The sequence below is a fragment of the Cornus florida genome, unplaced genomic scaffold (genome assembly GCF_030987335.1).
Source record: "Cornus florida cultivar Cherokee Brave unplaced genomic scaffold, ASM3098733v1 CherokeeBrave_3.0.0_Hap2_Chr03, whole genome shotgun sequence".
NCBI lineage: Eukaryota > Viridiplantae > Streptophyta > Magnoliopsida > Cornales > Cornaceae > Cornus > Cornus florida.
Genome location: NW_026775573.1, coordinates 92073835 through 92095150, shown reverse-complemented (window position 1 = coordinate 92095150; position 21316 = coordinate 92073835). Strand labels below are relative to the sequence as shown.

The following is a 21316-nucleotide window of genomic DNA, read 5'->3' as shown; positions in this document are numbered from 1 at the left end:
GTATGACCAAGGGCCAAATGGTAATTTGACTCCATTTCAAATTTTTGGATTTCAAAATTTCGATTCCAAGTTCATTTTTATCATTTTTGGCCGTCGGGGGGTCGGATTTTGAGTCGGGGCTTCTCGGGAGCTGCGGACCATTCCTGTGCACTTAGAATCATTTATTACACTTGTATGCACATTCGTTTCAACCCAGAAATGCATTTAGGGTCAAATACATACTTGGTACAAAGTTGCATTTTTTGAGTTTTTAAACCTTTACTGATCTAGGGGCATTTTGGCCATTTCATAGTGTTTTTTTTTTCATTTTCTCTCACATTACCGGGTAGAACATTTGATTTCGGGAGGGGTTTCTTCTTCGTGTTTTTCCAGAAAAATTCGTTTGACAGTCCATTTTTGCTCTCAGATGTGAACAGTTACTGTAGCAGTTTTTTTTTTGCCCCTCTTGACCTCTTCTGATCTAGGGGCATTTTGGGTATTTTGCAGTGAGTTTTTTTTCGTTTCCTTTCATTTAGTCGGGTAGAAAACTCGATTTTAGTGGGGTTTCTTCTTTGTGTTTTTTCATAAAAATTCGTTTCGGACCTCGTTTCGGCTCTCAATTCTGGCTAAATCTTTTTTTTTTTTTTTTTTTTTTTTTCCCCTAGCATGTCATGGGGCTTGTCAAGATGCTTGTGGGGTGCTCGTGGTGCCCGTCTCGACGTCATAACGTCAATTTTTTGTTTTCGCTCGTTTTCCTTCGTCCGGACTCCAAATCGAGTGAACTTTTTTTTGAACTTGACTAATTTTTTACTGTCTTTCCAACGGTGTACTCGGTTGCACCCGGATCATCCTGGATAATTACCAGTTTACTCTTTTAGCCTTAAGTACTCGTTTTTTTTCGTCATGCCGTTTCTCTTTCGTTCGAACTCCGAATCATGTGATTCTTGAATCCATCTTGATTAGTTTGTCATTGTCTTTCCAGCGGTGTGCTCGGTGGCACCTAAATCCATATTTTCAGAAATGACTATTTTGCCCTTGGGGCTATTTTTGTCCAGTTTTTCTTGCTTTCCGCTTCCACTACTCTCTTTTGAGTCCCGTGACTTTATGGGAAGTCACAGATGTGTCTCGGGAATGATATACATTCTAGGGACGTCATTTCCATGTCAAAGACTATTTTGTCCTTGGGGGCTTATTTGGTCTTTTTCTGATCTTTTCTTCCGCGTCGGTTCTCGTGGAGTTCCGTGACCTTATGAAAGGTCACTTTGGTGTCCTAGGGATGTTGTATATCCCTAGAGACTTGTTTTCTATTTTCGCTTTCGCATTTCGGATCCGTTATCAGGTCAAACTATGGTTCATCACAGGATGCACTGGCTTGAAAAACCAGAGCCGTCACATAGCGGTTCGGACCCCCGGGTTCAGGTCATTACAAATCCCGAGCAGAAAAATTCGTCCCGGACCCATACGGTGACCTCCCTGGTCAAAAATCTAAAAATTGGGGAAATGGTCCGGAATGCATTTATAATGGTCCATGACTCGAAGAAATGCTAAAAAGAATCTCGAGAACTCCATACAAGTATCCCAATGTCACAAAAATAAAAGAAAAATCGAAAAAAAAAAAAAAGACCAGTCTCTACATGCAACACTGTGTTTTTATATTTTTACTGTATGTTACCAAACACTGCTTCAAATCAAAGCACTGATGATTCCCAACTTAGTAATTTTTATTATGATTAGGTTATGTATCATTAGATTAAGAACAATATATGCCAGTCACAAACGAGCACATTCTATAGGTTTATATAGCCTAACATATTTCCATTATGTATATGTCATGATTGATGATTCAAATGAATCTTCTTTTTTTTCCCCGCAAACTAAATGAATCGAATATATTAAAATAAGATAAATTACAAGAACATTCCCAAAAACTATCACCCCCTTTTAAGTCACAAGAAGTTATTTACCCAATGTCATTGATTCCCTCAAATTAAAAAAGACTGTATACAGACCAGAGAATCATGAATGTCCATAGTACGTGCTTAAAGTTTGACAGTAATATGTGACGAAACAAGGACAACAAAATTCAAATCCAGAGAAATATTTAGAGAAAACCACCGAAAACCCGAGTCCACAATATCACAGAAAGAAGAAAATAGGAGTGTGCATGCACATTCGCCAAACAAACCATTGCAACTTAAATTGAGAAATACAATCCAATATTTGAGAAAGCACAGAGTTCTTACAAATACATAATCCACCCAAGAGGAAATGATATAACTGGCACTGTGGAATATCATCACTAGTTGATCCAAATTTAGCGCTGCCTATTATCGAACCTAAGTGCAAGGTGGTGGAATTTGGGTTCCGATGTATTTGGCTCGAACATTTTTACACGAAGAAGTGGCATCTCTCTCCCCTGATGAAAGATCCAAGTGGACATCTTCAAGACAAATGTTTTGGCATGGGATCCCTTTGCTACACTCCAATGTCACTGCTACTGCAGAAGATGAGGTTCCTCTTATGTTCTTGAAATATATGTCACTTAGCTTCACTCGAGATGGTGCCTGCAGTCAATTAACAATAGGAGTATCATCAGCACTATAGCCTAGACATCTGTTTCGTCCTTAAAATCATAATGGATTCGCATACCATCCAAGATCACTGTTTACCACTGAGCCTTTAGCTAAAGTGGTATCTCCTCCTCTCAAATGGAAAATAGAGTGTTCAAGTCTCGAATGAGACGCAATGTGTGTGCTTATTTACCAAAAGAAAAAAGTGTACATGGCAGGCTAGTCCACCTGTTTTGCTGCTCAAGCTACAAGGAGTATGCAGTAGTAACTACTTACCAAGGAAGCACAGGAAGCAAATGGACAATATGTCTGGTCAATTATAATTGGATTGGTGACGTTGTTCATGACAATGTTCTCAAATGTCATATTAGTGGCTGTGCTCCTGCCAGGAGAGTTGGGCCATGTCTTGATCCTAATGCCATTCATTGTTCCAGTCATGGTACAATCTCTGACCACAAGTCCACTTACGTCTCCTTCGTTGGGATATCTTCCCAAACTTCCAACACTATCAACCAAATGGGCATTTTGTTAGGCTAAAACAATTTACATATAGAAGATTGAAATTACAATTACAATTGAGGAAACAGAAGACAATGCCCCTTGTAGTTCATAATTTCTTACCTGATGCCATGGCCTGGTCCACAAGTGATGCTTGTAATGGTGACCTCAGAATTTCCTTGTCCAACGGATATGCAATCATCACCAGTGCCTATAAGTGATCGAGAAAAATAAACAGCAGAACTTCGCTCGATGTGGATCCCATCAGTGTTGGGACTGTTTGCTGGGGCAGAGATGCTGATTTCACTCCCTTTGAAGTTCTTGCAGTCTACAAGAGCTACGTGAAAGAACTTGCTATTCCGTGACTTTATGCCTCTAACGACCGTTGTATTCATTGCCACAAACTTTAAATTCTGAAAGAGGATGTTTTTACTCATCAATGTTCTGTTTTATTTATTTATTAATTTATTTATTTATGGTGTCTATTCTTATTAGCTTTTAGGTATGTTCTAGCAACTTACGCACTTCACAAATTAAGCTCCTTGTACTCTTATCTATAGTCATCTATTATATAATTAGAGCCAACCAACATATACCCATGTTTTTTGTTTCCCGGGTACCCAAGTTGCTACTTGAAGGCAATCAAATAATGTTGCCTTCAGCAATGGATCATATACTTAATTTCATTGTTTCAAGACATCAATGGGCGTGATTTGGGCTAGCCAACATCGACTCGAGCCAGGGACCAGGTCTGACAGTATAGATTATTGGATATTTTAGCCTCCGTACCTACCTACTGGTAAAAAAAATATAGCAAGAGGCAGCATACACATCTCAGTACTGAATATGGTACCTAATGCAACAATAATGGAATGACGCCACAGAAGGCAATTTTGTGAACACAAATCAAAAGAGTAATTCATATGAAGTATGGGTTATGGCACATACAGTAAAGAGTAATTCATATGAAGTATGGGTTATGGCACATACAGTGGGAAGAAGTTTGCAACTGGAGTTGGTGAAGCACGTGTTGAAGGGCCAGGCTTTCACACCTTGACCATCAAAAGTCCCACCTCCGGTCAACACTAATCCATTTACCCATCCAAATTCAACCCATCCAGCACTGTGCCCATACTTGGACAAGTCTGTTGTAGCCTTCAAATATCCCTGCAAGTTCATTTTTATTGAGAATTTGATGCCAGCATACATTGATGTTAGTAAAAAACAAGACTCGAGAGATAGCAGCAACCATGTGAAGATTGAAAACTTGCCTTCATTCTAACTATTAGTGATGATACATTTTTGCAGGGGCCTGAAAATTCAATAGGGCCAATCAGGTATGTTCCTCTCGGTATCAGAAGATATACCGTACCTTCAGACCGACATGCCTCCCTCCACGCTGCCCTGAAGGCCTGGATTGCAGCTACCAGTTGTATATTAGTCTTGTTAGATTAACTAACGAGCACGTTTACGTATATACACGCAGCCAAACATAGAGTAAATTATAAACGCTTTATATAGCTGTTTATCTACTTTCAGGGGCATTATGTATTCTTTACATGCTTCGGGTACCTATCTACTATACTGACTATGCGCCCATAAAGGATAATCATACCAGCTCAAATATAATGTCGTTTTTTTTGTTAAATTTTGGATGGAGGGGGAAAAGGAGCACCACAAACAAAGCCAACACAATAGTAGACGTGCCCCTTTTACAAGAAGTTTACCAAAGGTCATGAGGAAAAATAAAAAAACAAAGGCGTGAAGAAGCTAACAAGTGAATAGCTTCAACTGCATTTCATTTCCTATGAGAACTAGCCAATTATGAGCAACTTAAATCGTCATCTGCATGATAAAGACAGCCAGCAGGAGATCTTTAAAAAAAAAAAAAAAAAGGATTAAAGAGACCAACATTAAAGGGAAAAGAAATGTTACTAAGTTTGTTACAGAACTAATAACAAATTCAGGTTTAACTGTAGGTAACAATAACTCATGACAATTGACATTGGAAGGGTCCTTTTCACCTCATAACTTCAACGAACCACTTTTGATCGACTAAGTAAAAACCAGTCCACAGAATTTCCATTATCAAAATGAAATGAGAGAAAATAGGGTAGTGTGTAGTTTCCACACTGTCAATTTTATCAAGAAGTGTAAAATAGTGATTATTTGGTCCCAGTAGACAAGAGAGAAGAAACAAACATACTTACTTTGGTGTCATCGGTACGTCCATCTGCTCGAGCACCAAAGCTCTTGACGTTGAATAGAGCAGAGCTACGTTGCTTGGGGGGGTGTGAATGTGGTGATTGGCCTCTCCCTCCTCCTACTCCTCCACCTGAACCTGCAATTCCTCTTACAAGAAATGACATGGTGAGCAACAAGAGCAATATGAAACCACTACTGTCAACCATGCTCATGTTTTTTTGTTGTTTGTTATCTTCTTTTTTGTGCTCTGCAAATCTGCACTTGTTTGTTTCCCTCTAAATTCATGTGGGTTGTGTATTTTTCAAATTATTGAGGGGGTTTGAAATTTTTATTAAAAAAAAAAAAAAGGGAATTCAAAAGGGCGGGCTTTTGGAGTGTAGACATAACTGTCCATAACTTCCCCACCACTACATTTACATCCCTTAACCGCCCCTTCCCCTTAACTATAATACTCAGAATGTGTATCCATCCCTATCACATGTCAAATGCAAACATCTTCCATCTCTCTCTCAAAAAATAAATAAATACTGGATAAACAAGTTAAAATAGTTTGAAATTAAAGAATTAGTGGAATATTCATAATATTCAAAGCATTTGTACAGATTCAGGAATTGCTGGTTCTTCATACACACATATGATATGAACCAACAATGGATAAATAAAAACAAATAAAAAAATTAAAGGACCAACAAGTCCTGAATATCACACACTTTCGTGTATGGAAAAAAATTCAATACTGCGGGAGTAATGGTTATGTTGTTACCCTACCCCCAGCTGATAAAAACACCATATTTCTCTTAATTTTAGGAAACAACAAATTTTTTTTCCCTAGTTGGGTACTCACATACACAAGTCTTTTCTGAGACTTGAACTCCTGACACCAAAACCACTGGTCCATTGATAGGAAATAGTAAATTAACATTGACCATGATTAATTACCTTTACAAAAAATGCGAGACACATGATTAATCAGATCCAGAAGTGAAAAAACAGCATGACCATCATCAGATGTACAATAGTGCAAGACCCACAGCAATACAAATCTGTCTCTATGTTGTAAACTAATTTGATTAAATGATCTTCAACCACATTTTACTGAGAGACAACTTTCTTTTCAAGACCATCAAAGCATTCTGGTTCTGTATCACATAGATCAATAAAATAATAAAAAATGAAAAGAAAAGAATAACAATTGCAATACCATCTTGCTTTCATTAATCGAGGATCTTTCTTTCATTCTTCTCTAAAGTGGATTATAAACCCAGTTACTATTTTAATACGATTTATGCCTACATGTACAAAACGAATGCATTTGACATGAATAAAAACAACCCTTTATAATCAATCAAGTGGCTCTTATTGGTTCACAAAAACCAGCACCGAGAATCATTTAGTTCCCTTCTTTCGAACACCTCCTCGTAGAGCCTCATTTTTTAGCCTTAGCAAACCTGAGGCATCTGTACTTTTCTCCACCTACGGTGATTTCGAGAGCTCCATCTTGGTTATCTTGATTTGATGCGGTTCCTGTTAGCACACTTTTTTCTTTCTCAAGTTCCTCTCGCTCCATTTTCAGCCTTGCTTCTTGCCGGGCAATCTCTGCCTGAAAAAATAGATTATGTTTAAGGGATGAAAATAAAATTTGAACACAGTACCTAGCTCCAGCGCCAAAACAAAAAAATGAGTGTAAGCAGCAACATAAACTTTCAACATTTGGATCAACGTCCGCATGAATCGTCAATAAAAAACCAGTGCAACTTATGGAAACAATAAGTTTCGACTACATTTTGGAAAAGCATCTATAATTTATTGTGCAAGATGTGGCATGGAAGCCAAATTAATTAGACTGTAGCTTTGTGGCTGTCGGGGCAACAATGGAAGTTAAAAAGAAGAGACTGGAATTCATTAGAGATGTTAAAGAATGGGGTGAGTTAGTTTTGCAGAAGCAGTGTGCAACACCACCACAAAGAAGTATTTCCTATACATGTTCGTTAGCAGTAGTAGAAATCCTCAAGAGGTTGCAAAGGAGCTTTGTTTTGAAGTGATGAATGTTGGGTGCTGCAAGAATAGAGGACTTGGCTTCTGTTTGAGCTAGTTATTTATTGTCTTGAAAAACTCTATTTCTACCAATATGTTGATTGATTTTTCTGTTTTTCCTCTTTCTTTTGAAGTGAAGGCAGGCAGTTGGTCTACCTTGTACTTTTCTTACCATATAGGGAAAAGAAATGGTACTCTGCACAGCAGGCAAAAACTAGGTAATTCGTTATGCGAGATTATTGTGATACCACGCAAAAAGGAAGGCATTCTGATGAAGAACATGCTAACCGGAAAAAGAAAAAGGAAAAGCAAATGTGGAATTCTTATAATGCACACTTTAGACATTCTATAACTAAATTTTTGGGTTGAATCAAGTCTTAATATGCGTTTACTTGCTTCAACCAAGTGCTGCTACTGTAAATTCAGTTATGAGTTTTTGTTAAGTAGCGCATTATTTATCTTCTTTGTATTTGTGTTTCTTAGGGTAAAAGAAAATCCCCAAATGGCTAACATCTTACCCCCCACCCACCCACCCACCCCATCAGTATCTGACCACCGTCCGACAATGAATGGGTATCACAATCAAACTCTCTATTTGAAGAGAGTTGAATTTCAGATCGATTTTGAGAGAAACTTGTAAAATTTGGTATGAAAAACTCTGTGTTCATAATAATAATAATAATAATCTCCAAAACCCAACAACATTATGAAGTCTTAATTAATCCTAACATTTCCATTAGTCTTAATTAATCCTATACATTGTTTTTCTTCCACCCTTCAAAATGCAAAACCTAAGATGTTTAGCATGTGATGTGATTCAAATACTAATAAATAAAGACAATAACATGTAAAAATGTGTGAGTATATATACAGAACGAATGCTAATGCTAATGCTAATGCTAATGCTAATACTAATACTAATACTAACACTAATTCTAATTCTAATGGTGGTTGGTTCAATATAATAGAACAGAATGGAATGGAATATAGAAAAATAGAATGAAGAAGACACATACTACGCGACGAGAGAGTTCAGCCTTCCAGGCGGCTTCACGCTCAGCGACCTCGCGTTCGCGCTCGTGGATGTAGCTCTGCATTTCTCTCTCCTTCGTCATCCTGTCCTGTATATCTGCATCCAGTGCTTCCTTCAGCTCCTCCACGAACTTGTCCACCACTGCCTTTATCCTAAGCGACATATATATACCTATGTCTCTCTCAGATCTCTCTCTAACTCTCTATTATATAGGCTATAGCTATACAAATTGTGATGGTGAATTGAATTAATATGATGATGCCCTGGTTTATTAGGGTTTATTGGTTTTCATGATCATAAACATAACTCATGTGCAAGCGATGGAGGAGAGAGAGAAAGATAGCTAACGAATTGTGACCACTAGTTGTTTCTTCTTGGACTTGGTGGTCTCTTCCCCCAGTAAGTACCAATCTCTTCTACTGCACATCTCACCCGTCTCCTATTTTCTTTATTTATTTATTTTGTGTGTTTTTTCCCAGTCACACGGACAATCGTCACAACATTCTCACGTGAGATGAGAGTTGCACCTTCATTACTGTAAAATTCAACAAATGTTAATAGTTTTTAATGGATTTAATTGATACGCATTAAATTTTATTTTATTTTTCAAATTAATAAGCATTAATAGATTCAAGATTTTAAAGATTTGTGAAGGAAGTTTGTACTCTGTAGATACCCCAATACTCCGTATTTAATAACAATATCATGTTAGATTTAACCATTTACGCAAAGTAAAAAATTAAAAACTCTCCAATTAAGTCAAAACTCACCAATTAAGTCTTGTGTAAGATTTATTCCTATGTATATATATATATATATATATTCAACATCTAAGCCTATATCTTGACTATTATTTTGACGTTTGATGCTCAAATTTAAGTTGTGTGAGTATAGAATAGAAGTGAGAACCTCCACATTAGGGAGCGAAGCTCTAAATTGTTGATGAAGACTTTTAATAAACCATATAGGATGACTTTGATAATGTCCAAGACATGTCCTGACGTCCTGTGGCATGGCTTTTGTTGCAGACAGGCCCCTCCCTCCCCCTTTGACATGTGATGTAAGCAATAATAATAATAATCAGAGCTACCTACTTCATAAAATTTTGATGCCAACATGTGAAATTACCTTAACACAACTCCTATAAGATCAGCAGCTCCATATTTATTAATGGTACAATACAAATAGCACAGCTTCAAAAGCACAAACATTATATCAAAACACCTCACCGTCGCATCATCATTCATTTATTTATTTACTTTTATTTTGTTTACTTAATAACAAGTATTAGTGAAGAAACACCTCACTGTGGCATCATCATTCATCATCCCATTGCTTCCCAAGTTCCCCCCTCATTACTGGAAGACGTGAACGGAAACTGATCCCAAAACTTCTTCTTGCAAATGGGGAAAACAAAGGATGACCATGCTCTGCTTCTTACAACTCATCTCTGGAACCTTCTTCAATTCTTGTATGCTCAACAAAAGATGCATAAGCTTTGATTATTGACTCGTATATATCAATTCCTTTTATGTACTCGTCCTTGTTTAAAAACTGCAACACAATGAAATATGTCACAATTAGATTGCAAATTGCAATTGCATGCCGTCCATGCCAACTAATCAATTTCATAACTACATCATCAAAATGAAAATTCACTAACTATTTGGTCACTTCTATGTCACAAAAGGAGGAGGGGAAAGAAAAGAGAGAGAGAAGTAGGAGAGAATTCTATCGGTTGGGGCCTTACTCCTTAGGCGACCCACCTAAGGCTCAAGCCAGCACTGCATATACCCAAAACCTTGATGCATTCATTTTGTCGAAATTCTTCACACCATACATCACTTGATACCCATATTTTTGGAATGGCAATATAAATTTTATATTTCAGAAATAAGTCAAAACAATGGAAATCTAAATATTCAGCATCTCCACCTTCTTAAATAGAAGGTTGATGGTTCAAGTACCACTGGGGACAAAAAGTGGGTGAGTCACAACTAAAAAAAAAAAACCCTACCATGTAAACCAGCCCAAAAAAGCAGGAGTCTTAAGAGGTTCACCTCATTGTGATCATGAAGTAGAATGGGAGTATTTGCCATTGGAGAGAAGCCAATTGCTGGCAAGCCTCGCAGCCGGAAGTAGCGAGCATCTGTTGAGGCAGGAAAAATCTCCGGCTTTCCAAGTTTTCCATTAGCATTCTTGACAGCTTCTTCTAACAAATTCCACCAAGGATTAGAACTGTCCACTGCTGTGAGGATTGGCTTCCCAAACTTGTCATGCACGGAAACCTTTTGCTTAAACTGCCCAAGCTACAACAATAGTTAGGAAAATTGACAGCGGAAAAACATTCTAGCACACCAAAATAACTTTTTAAACAAAAGGTGTACATATCCACCTATAGGTCAATATGACACCGGAAGACCATTTTTTCAATAAGCCAGCTTAATAGGACTTTATAAGTAAGTTTATCCTCCCTATCATTACAATTCAGCAATATTACATGAACTGGTGTTTCATGTACAAGAAGACATTAGACTCATCAAATCCCCAAACCCAAGGACAGCGGGGTATCGCAAAGTATACGTACTATTCTTCTTCTTCTTTATTGTAAAAGAAAAATATCCAGAGACTTTAATTTACTATTATACAATAAACTTGAATTATCCAATATGCTTGCTATACCATGTCCGAGTGTTACGCATTTGACACAGGTACTTCACGCATTTTCAATAGTCTGTGTAACAATGTAACATGGCAAATTTAGCAATGCGGCAGGATGCTGCAATCTCATGTACATCAAATGCATATAAGCAGCATTTAGTGTATGCTTTTGTATTTTATTTAATTGAAACAAGTATAAACTGTGCCATTCATTTAGTGCTGTCTTGCTGAACACACTAATTATACGTGTTTTATACAAACAAGATCTCCTCACTTTCAGAATTGCAAAATATTCTCCTCAGAAAACCATCTTTAATGTTCCTTTTCCAACATCGATGGTCAACAAATTCAAAACAGATTTAACAAATCCCCTCTCAGGGTAATTATAAGTCAGTAATCACACAAACGATAGAATCAAATTGTACTCCCTTCTTCCCTTAATAAGGGTCGCACATTGGAACTAACTTTTTAAGAGAACATAGATTTAATGCTTTTTCTTCCTTGTAAATTATAAAACTAACCCAACAAAGTTTGAAAATTGACTGTATTGATTTTAAAAAAAATTCAAAGCCCAAGGACAATTTAGAAGAACTTAAATTTGGATCATCCCCAAAAGGAAAGTATACACTTATTTCAGGAAATCCCAAAAGGAAAGCATGACACTTATTTTGGGACGGAGAGAGTAACCATTGTTCATTTTTTAAAACATTTTCCTCGTAGAATGCAACAATAATTGGTGTTATTGTGGATCTATGCTATCATATGCAAAGTTGCACTGGTTTGAATCTAATATTTATATTTCATGATATGAATTTAATTTAATTAATAAAAAGTTAAAAACACTGGAAACCCCCTATTAAATAAAAGTTGTACACAAAACACCCTTTCTGTTTAGAATGAGCATATAAACTCTTAACATTTGAAAAATGTGTACAAATTGCCCCTTCATCTTATGACCTTTAAAATATATGACTGTCAATTCTGACAAAAGAAGTTCGCTGAAAACCTCAAATACCCTTTTTAAATGATCAATAACCCCTAACACACTCTCTCTGTCTCTCTCTCTCTCAGATTTTCTCTCGCACTCTCTCTCTCTCTCTCTCTCTCTCTCTCTCTCTCTCTCTCTCCTCACAAGCAGCCAGACATTGTTTTTTGGGAATCTCATCCAATTTAAAACTCACGAGCAGCCAGACACTTCCAATCCTAGAATACCTGTAATCCAACAATCCCAAAAGACATCTTTTTATTTCATCTTCTCAAACAACTATTTTCCTCCATATCCTCCATCTATACATAACCCACAATCGTACATTTTCAGCTAAAGCATCTCTTTCTTCCAATAGTCAAACCTCAACTCTGTGAGAAAGTAATGTAAGATGTTAACTGTGTTCTTTCCAATAGTGGAACACCTGTTAACATCTTGACCTGACTCATTAATACATCTTCAGTTAGATAACACCACACCCATTGATGGTCAAATGTGAGTAAATTAATCTGATTGAAGTTCTCAAGAACCAGAAACACCATGATTGCATAAATATATTAAGTTTTTAATTTTAGAGAGTGATTCAAGAAAATTTTCACAAAGAGAGTTTCAAAGAATCCTTTGCAATTCACGATGAAATTTCTCAGGATGATAAATATATGTATGTATATGTAGGGAGAGAAAGAGAGACGGTCATAGAACTTCAAAGAAACTGAATTTCAACACGCTTAACAAGAACAAAAAAAAAAAAAAAAAAAAAAAAAAACAAACTAGAACACCATTCAACTTAGTAAGTTGTCAGGGAGATTGAAATTGAACACACCTACACACACGCATAGAGAGAGTTGAAACGAAATCGATTAGAGAGAGAAAAATCGAACAGAGAGAGATAGAGAGAATGAGATGTGAGAGAGAGAGAGAGAGAAGTGATATGTACAACAGCGTATAAACCACATCGTTTAGCCTTCTTCAGTGTTTTTTTTATTTTGTCGTTGTAGTATTTTAGACATTTCAGTCTTCCTTAACGGGAATTAATGGAATGTACTTATTTGCACAATTTTAAAAATGTAGGGGGTTTATTAAACGCCAGTGGGGTATTCATACTTTTTTTATATAACAGGATTTTTTTTTTTTTCACTATCACTTTCCTTACAATAAAGTGCGGGAATTCACTAGTTTCTGTCTGAACTTTTTTCAAAAAAAATAAATAAATAAATAAATAAATTTCAAATTTTAAAAGAAGAAGCATAACAAAACAAAAAGAACATCTGAAATCTTGTCAATAGAATAAACAATTATCTTTTCATTACACATTTTGCAATAGAAGCAAGATGTAATGAAAATTCAGTGAAGCTACCAAAGAAACCATATTTTTCTAGTATTACCAATTTGGTTTAGAAAGAGAACTAGTTTAATAATTTTTTTACTACCTCAAATGACATGTTACGTGAAACAGGTGCCCATTCCTCAGCGATTCGCCTCTCCAAGGATGCTTCATCAGCAGTTGGTGGGACTCTAATATCAAAGCCTGCTTCTGCTTCAGATGGCTGCAGATTCATGACAAATCCCTGACAGAGAGATTAAAAGTTAATTACAGTATGTTTCCCATATTTCAAGAATAAATATAGTTTGATGAAGAAAATAATAGGATTCAACAAAACTATGCATAATAACATTATCCGAAAACCAATCCTTCTCCCTATAAACAATTGAATCTATAACATTTGCACAATAATATGAGTTCAGTTACATGTATAATGATTTGGTTTTCAATTTCCCTACCAGTCATACAAATTTTTATTATTATTATTATTACCATTTTGATAAAGCAGTCACAAAATTTTTAGCCACCTAAACAAGGAAATCTTGGAAACTCCAAGGGGCAGCCTGATGTTAAAGCTCCAACTTTACATCTCGGAGAATGGGTGTTCAAATTTCATTGGGCCCCCCCACGAGAATTTTCCAATAATTGCTCAGTGCATGTGGATGGAGAGACAGGCTCAACACCATAATTGACCAAAAAAAGGGGGGCAGGATCTTGGCAGCATGATATGGACTTAAATGCCACAAATAAAAAGATTTAACAAGGTATAAAGGTTAGATTTCCCTGATCATGTTATAACTTCAAATAATGGACCTAGAGCAGACAAATTCATGTCAATAAATAGCTAACAATTAACAGAATAACAGTTCAAATAAAGTTGACAATGCAGTAAGCGTAATCTTCTAAATGACAAACCAATAGGACATTAGTTAATCTTCTAAATGACAAACCAATAGAACATTAGTTAATCTAAATTAATGCGTTTTTATAACTTACTAGGTATAGTTCAGGGTGGTACTAACCTTAAATTAAAAATATCCCACATCATATATATATATATATATATATATATATATATATATATATATATATTATTACATTTCTCCCACATCATGTTATGAATTATTGCAGAAAACTTCATCTACAATTTTTTTTTTTTTTCCCCAGTTGGAAATTATCCGAGCACAAGCTGCAAAACTTGTGAGGTAAAACAGCACAAACTTTGGAGTTAATTAGCCACCCACCAGATTTAAAACTAGCAGAGGATAGTGAAACTAGAGATTTCCATAAGGTTTAAGCATGAAATTGTTATTGTCATACATATATCTCAAATGATGATGCGGTGTGAAAAATGGGAAGTCTTTACAATATATGTATTTACCTACTAAGTGAAGTCTTTACAAATTTAAAAGGCTTTGTAATTGATTTGAGTTGAACATGAAAGACGTAGTTCTTTACTGACTAAACAAAAGATTAATACTGCATACTCGAGCAAGATATATAGTCACTTTTGAAAAGAAAAGGAAAAGTACTAACAGTAGGAGATGGAGTGCCGGCTTTTAGAAAGGCCATATTAACCGAGATGACTTCACCTTCTGCCTTCAATCCAGCTTTAACCAAATCAAACTGAGAAGCCCGGAACCTCCTCACACTCTCAATGCTCTTCAACAGATTCTCCATTGCAGTGTTATCATAGAGCTTGGCACCATGCCCAGGAGCTCCAGTGGCCTTGATCTTCAACCACCATGGGCACCTCTCCCCGAAGAACACCCTGTAATTCTCATCAGGCGAGGCCAATCCTTCATCCAACACAATCCCAACATTCATCTCCTTAAACACTTCCGAATCAGCAAACTTCTCTGCACCGTCGTGTCCACCAACCTCCTCGTCGGGGACGAACGAAATGTAAACCGTCCGGTCCGGCCCGAACCCGGCTTTCTTCAATTTGCGAATGGCCTCCAGGTACTGCAAGCCCACACTCTTCATGTCCTGTGAGCCCCTGGCGTAGATATGACCGTTGGTGTGGTCGAGAACGGCGTCGAAGGGAGGGTGGGTCCATTTGGAGTGCTCGGCGGGGACGACGTCGGTGTGGGAATTGAGGAGGATGGAAGGGAGATTAGGGTTTTTGCCAGGCCATTTGAGGAGGAGGACGGGCTTGTCCTTGACGAACTCTAGGATTTGGGATTCGAGGGAGAGGGATTTGGCCTGGGAGAGGATGAAATCGACGGCGTCATGGTATTTAGGGCTTGGATGGGCGGTATTGATTCGGAGGTAGTGCTGGAATCGTGATATGATCGCCGATGAATCTTCGGATGCCGCCAAAGTCAACAACAGGAGACAGAGAAAGTAAAGAAGAAGAAGATGACGGTTGTTTCTGAAACTCATCTCCATTTCTTCTGGTTCTCTCAATCAGTATCAGTGTTACAAATAATGGAAAGTATACAACTCAGTGTTAGAATATATTCTTTAATGACTTCCTCTCACTCACCACTGAAGTTGAGACGAATATCAGTGTTAGAAATAAAGAGAGAGTATACAACTCGGTGTTAGAATATATTCTTTAATGACCTCCTCTCACCCACCACTGAAGTTGAGACTTGGAATATCAGTGTTAGAAATAAAAAGAGAACACAGTGTTGGAATATGTTCTGCAACCGGATATTATAGAATATATTCTAACAAATACATGATAATAATATATTATTGAATATATTTTAACAATATTTTTAAAGTCAATGTAGGTGATATGAAGTCATTTTGAGTTTGAAAACAATCATTTCATCCTGATATAGCTAACGTGGCACCGATGCTATTGTCATTGATGACATGGCAACTGAAGTGGCAGGTGACTTAACACTACTGTTTGCACCTCTATTGTGTGGTAACTGACGTGATAGGTGACATAGCACAATTACTAGCATCATTGCAGAATGTGTCTAACGTTACACCAATACTGACATGTCAGGTAACGTAGGGTGGATCTGTGAAGATCTTTGAGGTAGGTGTGGAGCGTAGATAGGTTGACGTTGTCATCCCCGATGGTAATTATTATAAACTGACGGGTGATGAATTTGTAAAGATTCATCACGTTGAAGGCGCGTGTGAGCGCATGATGACCGCTGATGGCGCGTGGTGGCGTGGTGACGGAACTGATCCGACACGTTGAGGTGCGGGATTACTGTTGGTGCGTGTGAAAGTGCATGGAAGAGTGAGATTACCACTTGAGGCGTATGGTGGCACAGTGACGGAACTGATCCGGCACGTTAATCATCTTTGAACGAGGCATCTCGTTAAACAACGAGGCTTCCTTATACGGGGCTTCTCTAAATGAGACATCTCGTTGGGTTTCCTGAAAGAAGACTTAGACAGCGAGGCTTCCTGGATGGGCATATGAAAATCTTGGAGTGCGGAAGCGTGTTGGTTGACCGTTGCCGCTGAGGATAAGGCTAATGGTGTCATCCCTAACGGTAGTTACGATAAACTGGTAGATTGTTTCTAGAGATCAGAAGGCTCTAATATCATGTTAGAAATAAAGAGAAAATATAGAACTTTGTATTGTATTGATGTAAGACATATGTAATACAAAATTATCATGTGTGTTTATATAAGAAAGGTCATGTGTGGTGAACAAATCATTACCATATAAAGTAATGCTATATATGGTAATGAGGTATTATATAATATATTCTAACAATCAAGATGATTCGATGGTCAATACAGATGAACAGTGCGAGTGGGCTTCTTTCTGATTTTTTTCCAAGTATCTCTTCTTAATTCATCATCAATATAATGATGGCTAATAGTTTTTTATTTATTTTTATAAGGCAAAGCGAGAAAAACACCATTTTAATTTTGGGCAAATAATATTACTATTCTTTATTTTTAAAAAAATGAGTAAAAAATGGCTTATATTGTGTATATAAGTCTTGTTAAATTTGACACATGAGCGAAAAAGGTCTTGAAGTCACAGTTAAGATATAAAATTCTAAAAACATCATTCTCTCTTTCGATAATGCCCTTATAAAATACCCTTAATATTTACATTTTGGGTAAATAACACCCATATCCTTTTATTTTGAGTATATTAGTCCGTTAAGTTTGAAAAAATATGGTAAAAAATGGCTTGTGGTCATTGTTCCGTTAAAGAGCACATGACATTTTTAAGATATAAAATTTTTAAAATACTCGTCTCTTTCGATAATGCCTTTATAAATATACACTTGTCACATTTAATTAGTTTGTTTACCTATTTTTATTCCGTTGCAGATGAATACTTTAGTCTTTTTCTGTCCTTGTTTGCACCAAAATTGAATATTAATGAGGTTTTAGAACGTATAGAGGGTTATATACTCTGTGTGCATACCATAAAGGTGTTTTTTGCCCGCAACCCTATATTATATATATATATATAATTTAGTTATTTCACATTTAATTAGTTTTTCTACCTAATTTTTTATTAGGGTAAATTGTAATACCCTTAATTTTTAAAGGAATTTTTTGGAATTATTTATTTATTTTATTTGTATTTTATTTGATTATTTGGCTATGTGTTTATGTGTTTAATTGATTTAAATTGTTTAAATGTGAATTATGTGATTTAATTGTATGTGTAATTGCTTGTTTATTTGTGTGTATTTATTTGTAATTAATTGTTAGGTTTAAATTTTTTATTTGTTTTATTTTATTTTATTTAAAGTGATGGATTTGGATAGTAGTAATGGACCAACTAAATGGATCTCATGAACTACTTGACTATGAAGTTTAGATAGGTAAGGGTTATGACCTATGAGTGCATTTATATATATATATTATTTTAATTTATTTTTATTTTTATTTATAGTTAGGATTTTGATGTTAGTATCTATAAATATAGTAGTCAAAAGAAGAGGAATTTTACATTTACGTGAGGTGCAAAAGAGGCATAGATCTAGAGAGAGAAGAGAAGCGGAAGAAGAAGGTGACCGGAATAACTTGGAGGTTGCCGGATCTAAAGAAGAAGACCGGAGAATTCATATAGTTAATTTTCAATTCGAAGATCGTAAAGCAAGTTCTTATTCTATCTCTTTCCCTTTGAATTTATGATCTCTCCATCACATGCTAGGCTTTAAGAATTAAATCAAAGAATTTAAATGGACAAATTAATTGTTATGCATGAATTAAACTAAAAGGGTTTCATATTCTTATTTGTTTATTTTTTTAACTTGATGGATTCTTTAATTTGATGCATAATTCTTGTTTTAAATTTGTAGGGGTTCGTTTTCGTAACACAATAAAATACATATAAATGGTGATATCATACACAAATCTGAGTGATCCAGACAACATAATAGAATCCAAGGTGGACTGAGAGAGGTGGAAGCCCACGTAAACTTGAGAGAGAGAGAAAGAGGATGGCAGTGTACAAAACACCATTGACTCCCTTGGTAAATGTTTAAGGGTTGTGAAGACAACCTATGAGAGGAGGCTTAGAGCTCTCAATATCTAGGAGGTGTTTTCCTCCCTGTTTGCTCTACCTTGGCCTTGGAACACTTCCTTATATAAGCCAGGCGAGAGGTTGTATGATGTCATTGGATAACATCACATATGAATTAATTAATATAATAATTAAAAGAGAGAAATATCTCAAATAATTATAAAGCTATATTAATTAAAATAAGGTTAATAATTTCGGGAGTCAAAATGGTATTTCTCTCTCTGTAAGTCAGGTCGAGGGTCGTCTCGACGAGCCCTGTACTTCAGCCACCAAACCAAATACCTCTCTGATCCCAGTATTCCTAAGTCATGCTCCTAACTCAGGTCTTTAAGTCTTCGATCTTCTGCTCGATGTATTCTGATAACGTGGTAAATGGCACATATCTTTGACCATTGACCGTTTGATTTGTGGGCCATCGTTGATGATGTGTCAAAGTTTGTTGACTATTTGACCAAGCTATGTGGTTATTGTTGATGATGTGGCATAGTTCTTTGACTGTTTGACCAAGCTATGTGGGCCATATGAGCTAAGATATTTTGGACACCTACAAAATTGTTGGACATGTTGTATATTTGGTATATAAATCATTGATGATCATATGGGACTTAGAAAACATGTTTTAGGATCCAAATTGGGGAGTTACAGGTCAAAAATCGGATCTGTGCATTCTGTCTAGTGACCTTGTGCTCGAGTACAAAGTTGTCCAACGCGTAATGCTCGAACACTAAGGTTTGTGCTTGAGCACGGATGGGTTATGCTCGAGCTCTAAGAATTGTTTTTGTTAAAATTGTTTTAAATAACTCTGTTTTAAGTGCAATAAATCCCGAACATGTTTATGAGTATTGAGAACAGTAATACAGGTCTGAAATATATATTTTGGTGGTAGATCTTCATATTTTGATATTTGATGAAAATGATTAAATTAATTAATTAAATATGATTTAATTTTTCTTTATATTTAATTTGTGTAGTTAAATATAATTGTTGGTTATATTATTTTAATCATGGTTGTTAATTCACTTATGAATTACTAACATGATACATGGCTATAATTATTTATCTTAACATGATTAGTTATGAATAAAAGATTAATATGATATTAAACATACTTCTATCATATCTATTGTTCTTGGTTGGAATTATAATGAATTATAATTATTGTGCTGTTGATATGATGAAATTTATTCTTGTTCATGATGTGATCATTAAGATGGTTAATAAGCCAGACTTCTTGATATTTTATACCATTGTTAGATATGGTATTGATTGATGTGTAGGTGGGTTAACTAATAATTCATGACATTCTACTTGTGTCATTGTTAGATATGGTATTTATTGTTGTTATATTTATATATATGTGAGCCATGATACGAGCTTGAGGTCTTGGGATCTATGGTTAGGTATGAGGCGTATATTGTCGGATTTGGATGGGTAGCTAGAATAGGAGATGTGTGTGTGCCCTTGTAGATAACGGTATTCATGACCACCTTGTATGCGCTTTACATGATGCCTACTACACGGTTGAGACAATCCTATTACTAGTGAGAGTCATAGTGTGTATATATGTATATATAGACTATATAGATTTAGTATGAGTTTGGCTAGGGATCTATTGATTATCGATTCTCTGATTGGGTCGTAGTAAATGGAACTTACTTGTGCGCCTGACCCACATTTTATTTTTCAGGTTCTCGACAGTACCAACCTTAAAGTTGTTCATGCAGATCAGAGATCTTCACTCTTCCAGATCTTTGATGTAGGACATTCTTTAGATTATCCATTTATTTGTTTATTATTTTAGTTGGGATATTACTAGGGGTCCACATGGTATGGATTCCCAAGTTGTATTTTGGAGGGTTATTGGTATCAGAAAAGTTTATTAATTATTGAATTTTAATCATTGAGGATTTAATTATTTAATTAATATTTTAGTTTTCCTTTTAGCTTTTATTTTTTCTTTACTTATCCACTTGTATTCCGTGTTCGTTTCTTGCCTTAATTGTTTTGATATCCCTTGGTTTTGTGTGCGGACCTGATCAACCTGTGTTCTGAAATCGAGGGGTATCACAGTTGGTATCAGAGCACTCCAGGTTCAAGTGTCTTTAGGGGTTTCTTTCATTATAAGACTTCCACGTTGTGTATTCTTTTGTTTATCGCATAAGTTTTAGCGTTCATTATATTCCTTTATGGTCCGTTAAATTGTTTTCTGAATGCCATTTTTCTGTGTTGACATAATGGTTAATGTTGGAAAAAGATGGGGAAGGGAGCAGATTCAAAAAGCAAGGTAACAAAGGAGGGCAGAGGGTAGGCATCGGAAATTCCAACAACATTAGCAGACTGTAGAGGAACAGTAGTTGCCTTTGTTTCAAGAGGAAGAGCAGTAAGACTAGAAGCCTCAAAGCCACCATCAGGTAGACTTGTCAACAGATCGGAATCGAATCAGATCACGGTCAATCCAATCCCAATCCGATAAGCAAAATAAGTAGTTCGATCCGATCCGATAATTCGACGGATTCATACATAGTTAATTTGAATCCGATACTCACTCTATCGG

The 21316-nt window shown here is 36.1% G+C and overlaps 3 protein-coding genes across 4 annotated transcripts; all 3 read right to left on the bottom strand.

The window, feature by feature from the left end:
- Nucleotides 1–2053: 2053 nt before the first annotated feature.
- Nucleotides 2054–6303, bottom strand: LOC132300870 (exopolygalacturonase-like). Its single transcript, XM_059798132.1, has 6 exons — nucleotides 5258–6303; nucleotides 4319–4459; nucleotides 4038–4214; nucleotides 3171–3460; nucleotides 2826–3054; nucleotides 2054–2543 (listed from the first exon to the last, which is right to left on the bottom strand). The coding sequence occupies exons 1-6, from the start codon at nucleotides 5462–5464 to the stop codon at nucleotides 2316–2318; spliced, it is 1272 nt and encodes a 423-aa protein (XP_059654115.1). The 5' UTR covers nucleotides 5465–6303; the 3' UTR covers nucleotides 2054–2315.
- Nucleotides 6304–6438: 135 nt separating this feature from the next.
- Nucleotides 6439–8761, bottom strand: LOC132300871 (uncharacterized). The gene is made up of 2 exons (XM_059798134.1): nucleotides 8303–8761; nucleotides 6439–6852 (listed from the first exon to the last, which is right to left on the bottom strand). Exons 1-2 carry the CDS (start codon nucleotides 8480–8482, stop codon nucleotides 6679–6681), a joined length of 354 nt encoding a protein of 117 aa, XP_059654117.1. The 5' UTR covers nucleotides 8483–8761; the 3' UTR covers nucleotides 6439–6678.
- A 682-nt stretch (nucleotides 8762–9443) lies between these two features.
- On the bottom strand, nucleotides 9444–15917 carry LOC132300869 (uncharacterized). 2 transcript variants are annotated; one of them, XM_059798130.1, is made up of 4 exons: nucleotides 14826–15917; nucleotides 13396–13533; nucleotides 10380–10628; nucleotides 9444–9873 (listed from the first exon to the last, which is right to left on the bottom strand). In XM_059798130.1, the coding sequence occupies exons 1-4, from the start codon at nucleotides 15678–15680 to the stop codon at nucleotides 9757–9759; spliced, it is 1359 nt and encodes a 452-aa protein (XP_059654113.1). In that variant the 5' UTR covers nucleotides 15681–15917; the 3' UTR covers nucleotides 9444–9756. The 2 variants fall into 2 exon arrangements, with proteins under 2 accessions (XP_059654113.1, XP_059654114.1); XM_059798131.1 differs by having other exon boundaries at nucleotides 10380–10619; nucleotides 14826–15915.
- Nucleotides 15918–21316: the final 5399 nt, after the last annotated feature.

What these genes read in the sequence shown, in the direction of transcription:
- LOC132300871 (XM_059798134.1), bottom strand. Translation starts at nt 8,482, where the DNA reads ATGTCGCTTAGGATAAAGGCAGTGGTGGACAAGTTCGTGGAGGAGCTG. An exon ending in CTGAACTCTCTCGTCGCGTA is followed by an intron (nt 6,853 to 8,302) that starts GTATGTGTCTTC and finishes CTATTTTTTCAG; the next exon opens with GCAGAGATTGCCCGGCAAGA.
- LOC132300870 (XM_059798132.1), bottom strand. Translation starts at nt 5,464, where the DNA reads ATGAGCATGGTTGACAGTAGTGGTTTCATATTGCTCTTGTTGCTCACC. An exon ending in CACTAATAGTTAGAATGAAG is followed by an intron (nt 4,215 to 4,318) that starts GCAAGTTTTCAA and finishes ATGAACTTGCAG; the next exon opens with GGATATTTGAAGGCTACAAC. An exon ending in TTGCTTCCTGTGCTTCCTTG is followed by an intron (nt 2,544 to 2,825) that starts GTAAGTAGTTAC and finishes AATTGACTGCAG; the next exon opens with GCACCATCTCGAGTGAAGCT.
- LOC132300869 (XM_059798130.1), bottom strand. Translation starts at nt 15,680, where the DNA reads ATGGAGATGAGTTTCAGAAACAACCGTCATCTTCTTCTTCTTTACTTT. An exon ending in CCGGCACTCCATCTCCTACT is followed by an intron (nt 13,534 to 14,825) that starts GTTAGTACTTTT and finishes TCTCTCTGTCAG; the next exon opens with GGATTTGTCATGAATCTGCA. An exon ending in TACTTCATGATCACAATGAG is followed by an intron (nt 9,874 to 10,379) that starts GTGAACCTCTTA and finishes ATTGTGTTGCAG; the next exon opens with TTTTTAAACAAGGACGAGTA.